The sequence below is a fragment of the Eptatretus burgeri genome, chromosome 10 (assembly GCF_056783735.1).
Source record: "Eptatretus burgeri isolate ZD-2024b chromosome 10, Ebu_testis_v1, whole genome shotgun sequence".
NCBI lineage: Eukaryota > Metazoa > Chordata > Myxini > Myxiniformes > Myxinidae > Eptatretus > Eptatretus burgeri.
In genome coordinates, this window is record NC_140970.1 from 15,068,085 (window position 1) to 15,082,248 (window position 14,164).

A 14,164-nucleotide genomic window follows, 5' to 3' on the forward strand; every position below is an offset into this window, starting at 1 on the left:
AAAAATAGCTCCAGAATGGCTGCCTGCCAGTGTCTCCACTGGTTCAAAAGGCTTCCACCTGGTTGGGTGAGCTGCCACTGTGCTGGGGCCATTGCCTCAGTGCCGGGAGGGATGATTATGAGGTTTGGAGCCTCCAGCTCGACTTTATCCTCCATGCTCACTGCCACCTCACCCCAATGGTAGCACTTCTAATCCCACCTGCAGAATGCCTCGGCCCAGATTGATCCTCCAACCACTGGCAGCTAACAAATCCAGCATCGTTAGCCATAAATTGGACACCTCCACCATCTTGCCATCCAAACTTCTACTCGCCTCTTTTCTGTACCCAACTTAAGGGATAGAAAACCATCCCATATGATGGGATCCATCACTCCCATAGCTGGCTGCAAACTATGGTTTCTTAAACGGTGGATGTTTTCCAAACCGTTTTCATTCAAAGCAAAGACACAACAACATCATCCCTCACAGCCACCTCATGTTCCTCAACCTCCTCCTTTAATTTCTGTACACTTTTAATTGTTTCCTTCACATTCTCCCCTCCTACTCCTGCCACCTATTTCACTCCGATTGATTTTTTTCCCACTATTTCCTTCACCTTCTCTATTCTCTCGTCTAGCTGCCGTTTCTTCTCCTCCATTGCTTGCCGTATCTCTACTATCTTCTTTGTTACCTCATCACTTGCTCGCTGGCATGGACCTCGGACATCAAACTTTAACTCCAATGCCAACAACCACAATGACAACAACACAGTGTGGCTGCAGCTCTATCCTTTTTTTGTTTTTAGATACAGTCGAGGCATGTGGAAAAGCGAGTACACTGAACAGATCAGGACGTAACAGACAAGAACAGGACAAAGTGCCATGCCAGTCCATATCATGCAACTTTTGTTTCCCAATGCCATGCCATTCGAAGGCTACTCAACCCACAACTGCCCATTCATTCGCCCTGCCCATGGACCGAACCATGTCGCGAGATACCCACCGCTGCTGGTGCAATCACGCTGCCATGAAACAGGGCACGCTTGTTAGCGGGACTGGTCCATCAGTTTGGTCATGGAAGATATATAGGACATTAGAGAGGGATGATCAGTGGGAGGGGGGGGGACGATGTCAAGAAGGGAAGGGGGAAGAGTAGGGCTTACACACATATGGACACGGAGTTATCGCTCCTCATACATCATTCGACACGTTCCCTGTCGTTTCCACATAGATGACCTACTCCTTATGCTAAACAAGTCCAAATGACTGATCTATGTTACTCCCTTTATCCCTAAGCTATCACGTTCCCAAGACTATACATATATATATATATATATATATATATATATATATATATATATATATATGTATATATGTATATGTATATATGTATATATGTATATGTATATATGTATATATGTATATATGTGTATATGTATATATATGTATACATATATATACATATACATATATACACATATATATATATACATATACATATATACATATACATATATACATATATATATATATATATATATATATACATATACATATATACATATATATATATATATATATATATATATATATATATATATATATATATATATATGTATATATGTATATATATATATATATATACATATATTATCATATTATCATATAGACCTTTAATTATCTCACCCAGTTGTGTGAATATTTGACTGTGTGTTCAGCACCTCATGGAATTAGTTTTTTTTGCTGTTCCTGTTAGGTTTCATTGTGTTTAATACTCATCATCTTCTGTATTTAGGGTTATTTTAGCATCTGTCTGGTGTGCATGCTACACACTAAATTATTTGTATCTATGTTCCTGTGTGCATGTCTGCTTTCTGCTATCTTTCCCACGTTGACCAATCCAGTTAATTGGAAACTCCTGAAGGGAAGGAAATTAATAAAGGTAATCCCTTTGTTTGGCTAATCGCATGTGTCTAGAGGAGCACGAGAGCAGTATCATGTCACACTACTGCTCAGGTGGTGTGTCATGAGTTGTTGCCAACACCGTGAATATGTTCCAAATACCTGACCAAATCATGGTGCAGCCTGGCCAGCATGTTCATGAAAGATGGGGCAAAAATATTCCCTGGCTGACGACACAAGGTGGAAATAATTTTGCCAATTCACGAAACAGCAGCAGTAGTAGTAGTAATATTAGTAGTAGTAGTAGTGGTGGTAGAAGTGGTTGCAGTAGTAGTAACTTTAATTCACTTTCACTGGTTCAAATGAAGAGAGTTTAATTTGATAAATCAAAGTTTCCAAAACTTCATATTAGGCTTTGCTTTATTGTCCACAAATATTGACCATTATCATATACTTCCTTGCAAAGGAATGGCATCAACTCTGCAGAACAAATATGAATTTCAAGATAAAATTTGTCAAAAAAATAGTTACTACACCATTGAAAATTCATGTTGGATATGTTCGAAAACATGCATATATATATATATATATATATATATATATATATATATATATATATATATATATATATATATATATATATATATATATATATATATATATATACAGTATTATATTGTAAGGCCCAATTCCATCTGTCTCTGGAATTAGAGGGAACAACAATGAGCTCTCACCAAATCAATTATTCCCAGCTGTGGCAAGGACTTTATAATTAATAACCCCCTGCCCTTCCAGCCAAAATAAGCAATGAAACTAGTCTGGTGGCTGATAGGGGCATAAAGAAGCATTGGGATTCTCATGTGTGGGTTACTTGTAAATGTCTGCAACTGTAAAGGAACCTACCGCGGTCGGGTTTGAAACAGCAATGGGCTTGACGCCCAATGCCAGAATCCCTTGTGTAGCCGTTATTGGTTGCTTTATGCAGATTTTTTTGGCTGGAGGGCAGGGGTTAGTAATTAACTAATTTTCATCGTAAAAATATTGGAAATGGCATGTGAAAATAACGTCTGAATAGATCGACCTTAATCAATCTTACTTTTAATCTACAATTGATTACTGGCTTTGACACCAATCCATTTTTTTATTACCGACCCTAGGCATAAAAAAAAATACATATATCGAACAAACAGTTTCAAATGAACACCTCACCACCTTTCGATATTTTAAATTCCAGCAGATGTGGCATTAAATGCAAATTGTTGCTCCCAGCTTTCCGGTTTGATGACAGAAGATACTATTTTTTGCCACCACCATCCCTACCTGTTTAGAGCCCCGTGCGGGAATGGGCAACTCGCTAGTTATTCACAACAAAGTGATACATTCTTAACAAAATGCAGGGAATTGGGAATGGAATAACAAAGAGAACCGAATGGAACAGAAATTTCTGCTGTTGGTGTTTCCTCCTTTCCCTTTATTACCTTCCATTCTGTTCTCACTCTTCCGCAAGCCTCAATCATGAAAACCAAAAAAAAAAAAAACCTTAGCAACATACAGGTGGTAAATGTTGGGCAAAAGAAGGGCAGTTGTATTTTGACAAAATTATCCAAGTGTCCAAAACATGATGATTTGAGCAGAAGTACTAAAATATGGCACAGGATCAGTGACCAAGCCTCAATGGCTGTGCTCACGAAGAGTGTCAAAGCCCAACACCAATATGGCTGGATTATTGTGGAATAAGTCTTCATGCTGTTGCTGGAAAGCCGTTCATTCACCATAAAATTATGAGCTGCCACCAGACATATCAGCCATTCATAAACTTTAGTTGAAGGAGAATTCGGAGTAACTCATTCTTGATGTTATGTCCCTTCCACTCTGCAAATCATGAAGATATTTAATATGCATATCTAAAAATTTAATCTTTTAAAATCTATATTTTTGCAGCATTTCAGGTGATGACAGTATCACTTGGTTCAAGATGACCACTTTCACAATGCTGCATGATGCTGAAATTTGTGATTAGTTAATACGTCCACTGATCATCCCGAAAATAATTATTTTATAGGATGGATTATGATCCATTGTATGTGTGGTAATACCCCTTCCTGTCTGTTATTTTACAATATACTGGAATGTGAAATAGTATTCATCTGCAACAGATTCTATACAGCATTTCTCAGAACAATCCCCTTTTATGTTTAACCATGTTTTGCGAAACTATGCAAGTTACTATAGTTTCAACTTTTAAAGTCATACTTTGCTCCCAACAACCTACTGCCTTCCAGTTTATTTAAATTTCAGATTTCTCGTTCACAGCCTTTCCTTATATAGTCTTTGAAACAACTATAGAACATCTTAACCAAAGTAAGAACGAACAAAATTTATATTTAGGCCAAAACATATGCTTTTCCAATTATCGACACCCTCCCCCATTTTTGGCACAGCTGTAATTACTTTACTATGCCTTTGTAAGCCTCGAAAAAAAAACTAATGCGGTGTTGACAAAGTGTATTCCATGAATAAGGTACACGATTGTTCAGTTGTGAGATTTAATTTGAGTTGTAGCAAGCCTCTTGGTAAAAAAAGAAATAATAATAATAATAATTATTGAAAGCTGCAGCTTTCGTTTTTTTTTGCAAATTTGGAATAAGCGAGAAGTAGCAGAGTCTTGAATAACAAGAGAAGTAGCAAAGAGCGACTAGAAAGCATCTGACAATGCAAAGCCCGTCTGTCCGCATTTTATTCTGACTTCTTCCTCTTCCGTATCCTTAATGGTACCTTTGACCTTTTGACCAAATTCTTAATTTCTCTTCTCCATATTTTCATAATAAAGCTTTGTTGAAAATGTAATAACAAAAGCTCATATGGTAATTAAAATTTCAGTTCGATGTCTGTTTCTCTTATTTTGCAGTGCGCTCGGTGGTCTCTATTTTTTTTTTTTGGTCTATTCTCTGATATTGCTCCCTCTAATGTCTTGGTCATACGACCTTCCCTATCTACTCCATGGTTTACGTACTCTTGCAGTACACGCCTCTTGGTTAAGCTTCCAAAATTGAGGCTTACTGCACACCTCAACTCTTTTATTTCTTGTTTCTCCCGTCGATGGAACCACCTTCCAAAGTTTGTTGTCTCACACTTCCCCCAAGGATTTCTAGCAAGCAGTGCACCACTATCTCTCGTCATACCCAGCTCTGACCCCTGATATTTATTAATCTCCCTAAACCTTTCCTAATCAAACCATCTTATTTGCAAATTCAATGTTTCCTCCCTTCTTTCTTACGTCTTTTCCTTTTCATCCATTCCCTTGATGCTTGTCCTACTGTTAGTTATATACCATATGAAAAAAAAGAAACAGCTTGAAAGACCAAGCATGAGGAAATCTGTGCGTTACAAGTAGAAGTGAGTTTCAAAATAAGTAAGTGAGCAAGAATATGAGTTGGGGTGAAGGAGAAGCATCATGATTAGTAGTTGGAAACATGTCGGGTGTGCTTATTCACAATTTGGTTCTCCACAGTCCACATGTCTTTCACATTTATTTACTAACATGATTCAAAGCTTATTTGTGTCAAGTTGCTAAATGTAAGTATTGCTCAAAAGTAAAGTTATATTTGTTTTTGCCAAAAAATGGTGTCAAAGAAAAATGCCAAAGCTGACAATTATATTTTCTGCCTTGAAATTGAAAATAACTGCAGTATAAATGACATTTTTAATGAAAAATATTGGAAAGTAAATCAGACGAAGGAAATTAAAAAGGAATATGGATGACAGGAGAGCCTCGAGGTGGGCACACCCACCTCCCCAGATAGCCCACTGACGTTGGGCCAACATTGACAAATATATTTGGCAAAGGTCGGAATGGTTGGAAGTGGATGTCCAACGTTGATCCAAGGTTAGAAATAAGGTGTTAAATCAACATCGATTTGCCAACGTTGAACTGACTGTGTGTTTGCTTGGTCTGAGCTCTCTATTCTGGGTTTGAATGTTTAGTCTGGGGCCCAGCTATAAACTTTCATCTTGGTGTTTCACATGCAGATCAAGGCATTGACAATATGTGCACCATCTGTCAGATGGACATTAAGCCAGAGGATCCTTCTCTGCAAGTACTGGCTGTTGGTTGATGTTAAAAATGCCAGGGTGTCCTTGGTGAAGAGTAGACAGGTTATCACCAGCATCATGGCCAAATTCCTGCATTAACCTTAGTCAAACGTCAGACTTTGCCAGCCGCTTCGTGAAAGGCTTTGGCCAAGCTTCCCCGGCCAACTCCACAATAATGTAGGAATAATTGTGCCCGTTAAAGAATAAGAAGAAATTAATAGTTCTCGTCGATATTAAAAATAATACTGTATTTGAGAATTTTGAGGATTCAAACAATAACCCTTTGCCTTTCATGGATTGCACATGGAATGTTGTTGTTTGTCTTTCGGCTGCTCCCATTAGGGGTCGCCACAGCGGATCATCCGTTATGATCCGCATACTGATTTGGCATAGGTTTTACGCCGGATGCCCTTCCTGATGCAACCCTGGTTGCCTCTTACGACACAGGGATAAGGATTGGGTTTCGCCATGATTCCGGGCTGCCCTACACCCTCTCATAGCACGCCCCAGTGCAGAGCTCCCGTCCTCAAGCGATCCTCCAACCCAAGCCTCCGAGTAGCCGGATTACAGGCGCACGCCACTACGCCTGGTGGATTGCGCATGGAATAATATCTGAAATAATTCTGAATTTTGGCTATATATTTGTTTTATTGTATAATCAAATGGAAGATCAAATACTGCATTGGAGTCATCAGAAGGAACCTGAAGAAGTAAAGAGCAAAGATGGAGTCATCAAGAGGAACTTGGATCGGATTCGGGTTTCAGCCGCTACTCCCCAACCCTCAAACATATCCAAGCGCAGCCAAGTGAGCCTTATAGAAAACTTTCTGCAATAATTCACTTCTCCTTAAACATATAGGTAAAGAAAGAGAGAAATAAAGAGTAAAAGAGATGAATGAAAAGAAAAAGCAAGAAATAGAATGAATAAAAAGAATTGTGAAAAAAATTACAAAGAAAACAAAGATGTCGGGAAGAACCCAGACAGATGGATATTGGCAGTTACTCCCCAGGCTCTAACGCAACAACATGTACAAACAACCAGAGATCTGTCAGCGGGGAAGCACAATCCACACGGCATCAGGATATGCTACAAACATAATGAAACGGAAAATATGGAATTGAAAATAAAATATTAATCACGGAGTGAGATTTTTAATCCCCATTTTTACACGTGACTGTTTCAAGTCATTAAAAGGACGTTGAAGGTTAAAACGTTATTTCTTGGAGGGGGGGGAGGAAACCACTTGGAGAGAAAAATGTCTAAGAATCAAATTAAAGACGTCACAATAAAGGCAAAAAAATGGAAATGTTTATGTGAAGAATATCAAATGTATAAAAGTTTAAAAGAGAAAAAAAACCACAAACATTCACATCATTCCACCTGAGAATCGACTAAAAAAAAGCTTTAATGGTTAACCCCATGAGCCGCTGTCTTCTCCAAACAACGGCCACGTATTGCATTATTTCTTAAGACGTTTTAAGGCAGTGCTTAAGTTTGAGACCCTGATATGTACTCCAGACTAAGTTCAGCTTCGCATTACTCAATTCTCAAGTAGTTGCAGTCTGGACAAGGAGTTCACAAGCATGTGGTCTTCTTCGACACACAATTCTTCTTCTTCATGGCCAATGACTGTGAATATACAGAATAGAAAGGGTAAAATGAGGATTAACTGGGTTCAGCATGGCCAAACCTCATGATTATTTTCATTTATTGGAAAGATACATTGATATATTAAATACTAGAGGATATACCCATCAAACACAGGTCTGATGCGCATCAAAATATGCACTCATTAAAGGGACCGACAGGAAGGTTTTGACCCCCCCCCCCCCAAAAGAGGTAATTTGCTCTCTTCTCCGAAACTACACACGCAATTTCGATGAAACTTGACCACAACCTTCATCCTCGTGATGTACCAAAGTTTACGATCACATCAAAATCTGCGCTCATTAAGGGTGTCTACTGGAGGGGGGGGATTCGGATCCCGCAAAATAGGTATTTGCTCTCTTCTCTGAACTACGCACAGAATTTCAATGAAACTTGATCACAAGTTTCATCACCCTTGATGTACCAACGTTTGTTCATGGGATTAAAAAAATTCAGGGTCAAAGGGGGTCTGATGGGGGTTTTAGTGACTTACTCTTGATCCAGGTGAGCTTCAGGACAGGTGGTCCTATTTTAATCATCTATATATGGTAAAAAAATCTATATATCTATTACCATCTATATATCTAGATATGCTCACTGTTAAGTTCAAGGAAAGGGGAGAACATTGGGAAAATGTATTTATTTTCAAAATTGCTTGTTTTGACGATACAGAAAAACTTTTTCATTTATTTTGCCTTTTGTTATTTAAACAACTGAATGCTGTGCATTCAGTCATTTCATCCAATTTTCACACCAGGTAACCTAAATGCCAACAGCTAACCCTAATGCTCTGCCCTTCGCTGTAATAACTTCTCAGGTAAATTAATTACGTGACATCACAGCCCACACCAGAGAGGGGTTCTGTGCATGCTCACAGAGCATTCTGGGGGCAGATTACGTCATTTTGAACGTCCCGTATTTGAGGAAGTCCAGCACACCTGTCATGCACATTTAATTTATATAAACGGAAATTTTAAACTATGTCTGTTTGTCAAACATATGTATTTAAATACTGGGGGAAAAATAGACAATTTAGATATGGTCGACATTCCTCATGAAAATGGAGGATACATACTTTTCTTGACATTTTAAACTCGTGGGAACACTTTTGTTTCTTTTATCAGAAATAATAAATATCCTGGCAACTGCTTAACATACCATTTGATGGCAAGCTGGATTGACGCAAAGGTATTCTTGATTATAATGGAAAGCATCATCATCAACCAATATCATTACGTATGGAATCCGTCACCTTTTACCTGTACTTCGTAAAGGTGTTTCACATGTAAAACATTTTATGCTGATTTAAACTAGTTTTACTGTTTGGTTAATCTTCTGCAACAGGCTGGCAATGGATGAAATTTTCCACTGCGAGGGAACAATTTGTCTGGGCAGCATGGTTCTCTGGTGCAGGTTGGTATGTAAATGATATTTTCCCATTGCAAGCAGGCTGGGTGCTACATACGTATGTGCTGGTGAAACGAAAAGGTAGACAGCAAAAACCTCTGGCACAAGGTGACTGGTGGATGGAATTTCTCATTGTCTTGACCGATGTGAACTTTTTTTTTTTCATTGAGCCAAATGATTGATTCAGTCGGAAAGTAAGCAGATGAGCACTGAAAGTAAAATGCCACTGGTCGAGCAGTTTGGAAATTATTTGACAGAATTCCAAATTATTTTGTGACCCACAATCAACATTTTTGTGCTGCTGCATTGTTTTGCAATTCCACAATACTTCCATGCAATATTTGGATTGAAAGACTGTCTACGTTGCTGTGAACAGATGTGAGTTGCTCTGGTTGAGAAACATAGAGGATGTGGTAAACTACTAGAATGAAGCAAAATTGTGCTTTTGCAACCTCAGGCCGAGCAGCTGCAAAAATGTGGTTGATCATGTTGTTCCGTTTTATCTTGGTACAAGATAATTGCAATCTTGAAATACATTTCTTCTTTTCTGTGCTCTTTCCTTCTGCAAGCCCTTTGTTCAATCGGTGTTTACTTAGTATGGTTTCCACGAGTTCGATGCAAATGAAGACACAAACTGAATCCACTAGACCATGCGACTGCCTGATTCCTGTTACTCTTATATAACTAACCAAGCTCTGTTGCATGCATTCCTGCTCATGGTGTTGAGGGCAGGAATGACCTATTCACCGAAGTTGTATCGGTACACTCTTGCCATTTTTCTCTTTTCCCAACAATGTTTAGACATATGCCTTATATTGCATAAGGTTGATAAATACTATCATTTTCTAGAACTTTAGTTTCCCGTGTAAGCTGTTTCGGATGAAATTCTGGATTGTGGTTCTTGGCAGTTACATGCTTTCAGGAATAAAACTCTATTTGGTGCTCGAGAGTGATATCGCCGATACTACTTTTCCATTGTTTTTAACTTTTAAAAATAAGAAAAGAAATCCTTTCCTTCAGTTTTCTCTGTTTTAATTAACTCTCCATGCAATGAGAGCATTTGATTCAGCACTCGTTACTGTGAAGCTATGATTAATAACAGAGTGGTGTTTTGATGTAAAGTTACCATGTGGCCGAGGGGTGGGTGGGCTGTTGTAATCAGGAAAGCCGAACACCTGCAAACTCTCAGGTGACATCACTTCTGGAGATCTGCAGAATCCAATAAGTTCAGGTTACAACTTTAAATGTTGCTATGGTTACAAGTGTTATTAGATTTAAACTCATAAAGTTAGACATAAGATCACAGAGCATGTGAAAGCTAAATATGTTGGTTGTGAGTAAGGAGTAAGGTGTGTGCTGTGATTAAGACTGTTTTTATACATACTAATTTACTTAAACTAGAAGGTCGAAAAAACTATCTCAGTGATAAATCTACAGACAATAATCTTATCTCTAAATTTCATTTAGTGCTCTAATTAAGTTCACAAAATTGTAGAAACAATTTTTAAATTATAAAGACAAATACATTCCTTACAAATCAACCTTTAGACCTGCGATATCATCATTAACGGCCAAGATAGGGTATCAGAGAAATTGATAATGGAGATCTCAAGAATGCATATTTATCTACTTGAATATTCCACAGGTACGCATAAAGTAAAAAAGATATTGTGTTATTGGCTGCCATCTCCACAGGTGGGTGGGTTTCAGGAGGTGGAACTTTACCTTGGCATGTCAGTCATTTCACTGGCTGTAAAAAAGAAGAAACAAGTGTCATTTAAACTATATTTGTTATCAACAAAGCATACCTTTTCATCAATATTTTTTGGGCAAAAAGCACTCAGCTATGAAAAAAAAATAAAGAGGAAAACTCACATTTGAGGCCGACAACCAGACCTTACACTTTCTAATGAGTCGATGACTCAAATTCGTCACAAATGGCTTTATGGCAAACCTTTCGTTTCTTTTGATTTCCCAGTGAGTACCAAGTACGTACTTTATATTATACTAGCGGGATATGCTTACACCATTGTGTAAGCAAACGAACCGTGCTTCCCCATCGTCTCGGGTAGCTCACCTGCATTTGATTTTTAATTTATTTATATTACTTGATCATATTATTTTGTTGCATGTTGCTGCCTTCAAGGTAGTGATTCACCTCCTCCTCCTCAGGTGATCGGTGATATTTTATTATATTTATTTCCCCTTCCCCTCTAGCTGCCCCCTGCTTGCCCATTGCATGGTAAGTTGAGATTATCGTTGACTATTTATTAATGTGGGTCATTTTGTCTTTGGCCTTGAATGTTTATAATAAATTATTTATTAATATTTGCGGTGGACTCGTTCACTTCCGAGGTGCAATTAGGCTATAACTTTTAATTGTAAGATTATGGGAATGTGTTTCCGCTTGACCTCATTGGCATCTGAGCTTGTATTTCAAGGAGTTCTGCTGTGAGTGTTGCAAAATCTATCCCCGAGATGTGCGACAATGCAATTATCTATGATATAACATGCTTGTTTATCTGTCTGTCCGTGTTACTGAAACAATCCTCCCCACCGATTGGTTGGACAGCTGGCCTGACTCCGCCTACGGTTTCTTATTTAAGCTGCCATGTTGGTGCTTACAACTATGCAAAGCCAAAGACGTCTTGAAGCTCTCATCAATCTATAATTCCAGCAATCTGTGTGTGTGTGTGTGTGTGTGTGTGTGTGTGTGTGTGTGTGTGTGTGTGTGTATGTGTGTGTGTGTGTGTGTGTGTGTGTGTGTGTGTGTGTGTGTGTGTGTGTGTGTGCGTGTGTGTGCGTGAGTCTGTGTGTGTGTGTCTGTCTGTATGTGTGTGTGTGCGTGTACGTGTGTGTCTGTCTGTCTGTGTGTGTGTGTGCATGTGCGTGTGCGTGTGTGTGTGTGTGTGTGTGTGTGTGTGTGTGTGTGTGTGTGTGTCTGTGTGTCTGTGTGTGTCTGCGACCGCCGTTTCTCGACAATCCCTGGTCCGATCTAATTGAAACTTGCCAGGAATATTGCTGGGGACCTGAGTATGTGCCTTTTCAAGGTATGATATTAATCGGACAAGGGGTTCCCAAGTTATGGCCATTTATTTACCAACCAATGACAGGACACGGTGCTATGACATCACTATTGACGTCACAATTAAAAATGTTTTTTTTTTGCACGTACGGCCACGCAAGTATGGCCACGCACGTACGGGCACGCACGTACGGGCACATGAGAGCGAAGGAACGGCTGTGTGGTTGTTGTTTCTGGCACGCGGTATGAAAGTTTTTTTTTTAATTATTATTAATTTTTTTTGCACGTACGGCCACGCAAGTATGGCCACGCAAGTACGGCCACACACGTACGGGCACACGAGAGCGAAGAAACGGCCTGTGTGGTTGTTGTTTCTTGCACGTGGTATGAAAGTTTATTTGTTTATTTTTTTTTTTTTTGCACGTACGGGCCCGCACTAGTATTCACAATCCCTATAAATTTTCCCTCATTTAGAAAACCACCAAAGCGACAGTTAAAATGATTTTTAGCCGATGGGTGTCACGGGCCTTAAGAAGCTCAGACTCAGCGTTTGAGCCAGTGGTCTGTTAATTTATACACTGCCCAAATAGCTATGTGGCATTCTCTCAAGCAGGGCTTAAATCCATGTCATTAAAAATTTGTCCACGGTCAATATTTACTTTCAACGATGTGTATATATTCATCAGGAAGAAGGTAATTGGTTTCGGGTATTCTCACATATCTTTTCTGCATATCTCGCGGGATTGTGAGTTGGATGGGCGACCATGACTGGTGTGGAGGGGATTTAAAGGCGAGGAGTGAGGAGGGTATTGATGCCTTCGGGTTAGGAGGGGGGGGTGAGGGCTTGGGATTTGGAGTGGGGGGGATGAGGGCTTGGGGTTGGGAGGCATACGTTTAGGACTTGGGGCTTGGAGTGAGGAGTTGAATACTTGAAATCACATTGTACATTACATGGAATTTCCATGGTTCCCTGCTAGTATTGAATAATAATATTTTATTCAAAGAGAGAGGCAAAAACATTAGTAGACCGACTCATTACCAGCTCGCCTCGCCCGGCCCTTTCCCATTCTGCATGTTGTGAATAAGACGACAGGAACCGTCACCAAGATGATTATCACCAACAGGACGATGGCAATATCACGTATATCTGTATATGGATATACAATACTCCAGTTGAAAATTCATCATAGCTTTCAACTTCACACCAATTTCGTACAATGGGAAGTTTTAAAAGTGTAATTTTAAGAGTTAGGAAACAAATACAGCTGTACAATTTATTACCATTGTCAATGTTGATGTCCTGACACATTTCTGAAAAGTCTGTGCCATTTTCTGCAATGCAAAAGGAAAAAAGGGAAATGGGTAGATCGCCATCAAAGTTAAGGGTTATTTTAAGTTTAAAGCATAAATTGCAAAAACACCATGCTTAACATCAAATTCAGTGAAACCTTACAATACATGAAGTGCTCTCACTTTAGTCAAATTGCCCTGTTATTGACAATACCTTCTCTTATGCTTTTAAAGGACACAAGCTTATTATACAAGTACAGTAATTGAAGGGGGTTGAAGGAAGAGGGTGAGATTATTTGAGTTGAGAGTTTGAAGGAAGGACACCTTATTTGAGTTGAAGAGTTTATTATTTGAGAAAACTGAAATTGAGACAATGAAATCATGAGGGAGGGTGAACAGAGATTGGAGAAGGAAATGTGCATATGAGAGAAAGAGAGAAAGAGAGAAAGAGAGAAAGAGAGAAAGAGAGAAAGAGAGAAAGAGAGAAAGAGAGAAAGAGAGAAAGAGAGAAAGAGAGAAAGAGAGAAAGAGAGAAAGAGAGAAAGAGAGAAAGAGAGAAAGAGAGAAAGAGAGAAAGAGAGAAAGAGAGAAAGAGAGAAAGAGAGAAAGAGAGAAAGAGAAAGAGAGAGAGAGAGAGAGAGAGAGAGAGAGAGAGAGAGAGAGAGAGAGAGAGAGAGAGAGAGAGAGAGAGAGAGAGAGAGAGAGAGAGAGATCATGAGGAAATCGAAGCAAAAGAAAGGAAGGGCCTTGTACGTGACATCCTAGCAATTGAGGATCAAAAGATCCACCATTATTTTGACACAAGACTGAAGGTCATGGACA

The 14,164-nt window shown here is 39.0% G+C and overlaps 1 protein-coding gene and 1 pseudogene across 1 annotated transcript in view; both read right to left on the minus strand.

The window, feature by feature from the left end:
- Nucleotides 1-2,266: 2,266 nt before the first annotated feature.
- The window catches only part of LOC147017972 (uncharacterized), a 54,201-nt gene continuing 42,303 nt past the window's right edge, over nt 2,267-14,164 (minus strand). The window contains exons 4-8 of the mRNA XM_085897107.1: nt 13,334-13,384; nt 13,092-13,199; nt 10,753-10,777; nt 10,154-10,236; nt 2,267-7,602 (exon numbers count right to left, since the gene is read on the minus strand). Of these exons, the coding sequence (XP_085753233.1) occupies nt 7,514-7,602; nt 10,154-10,236; nt 10,753-10,777; nt 13,092-13,199; nt 13,334-13,384 (356 nt within the window). The 3' untranslated portion in view covers nt 2,267-7,513. The remainder of the gene's footprint in view (nt 7,603-10,153; nt 10,237-10,752; nt 10,778-13,091; nt 13,200-13,333; nt 13,385-14,164) is intronic.
- LOC147017973 (signal recognition particle RNA) lies at nt 6,423-6,563 on the minus strand (annotated as a pseudogene).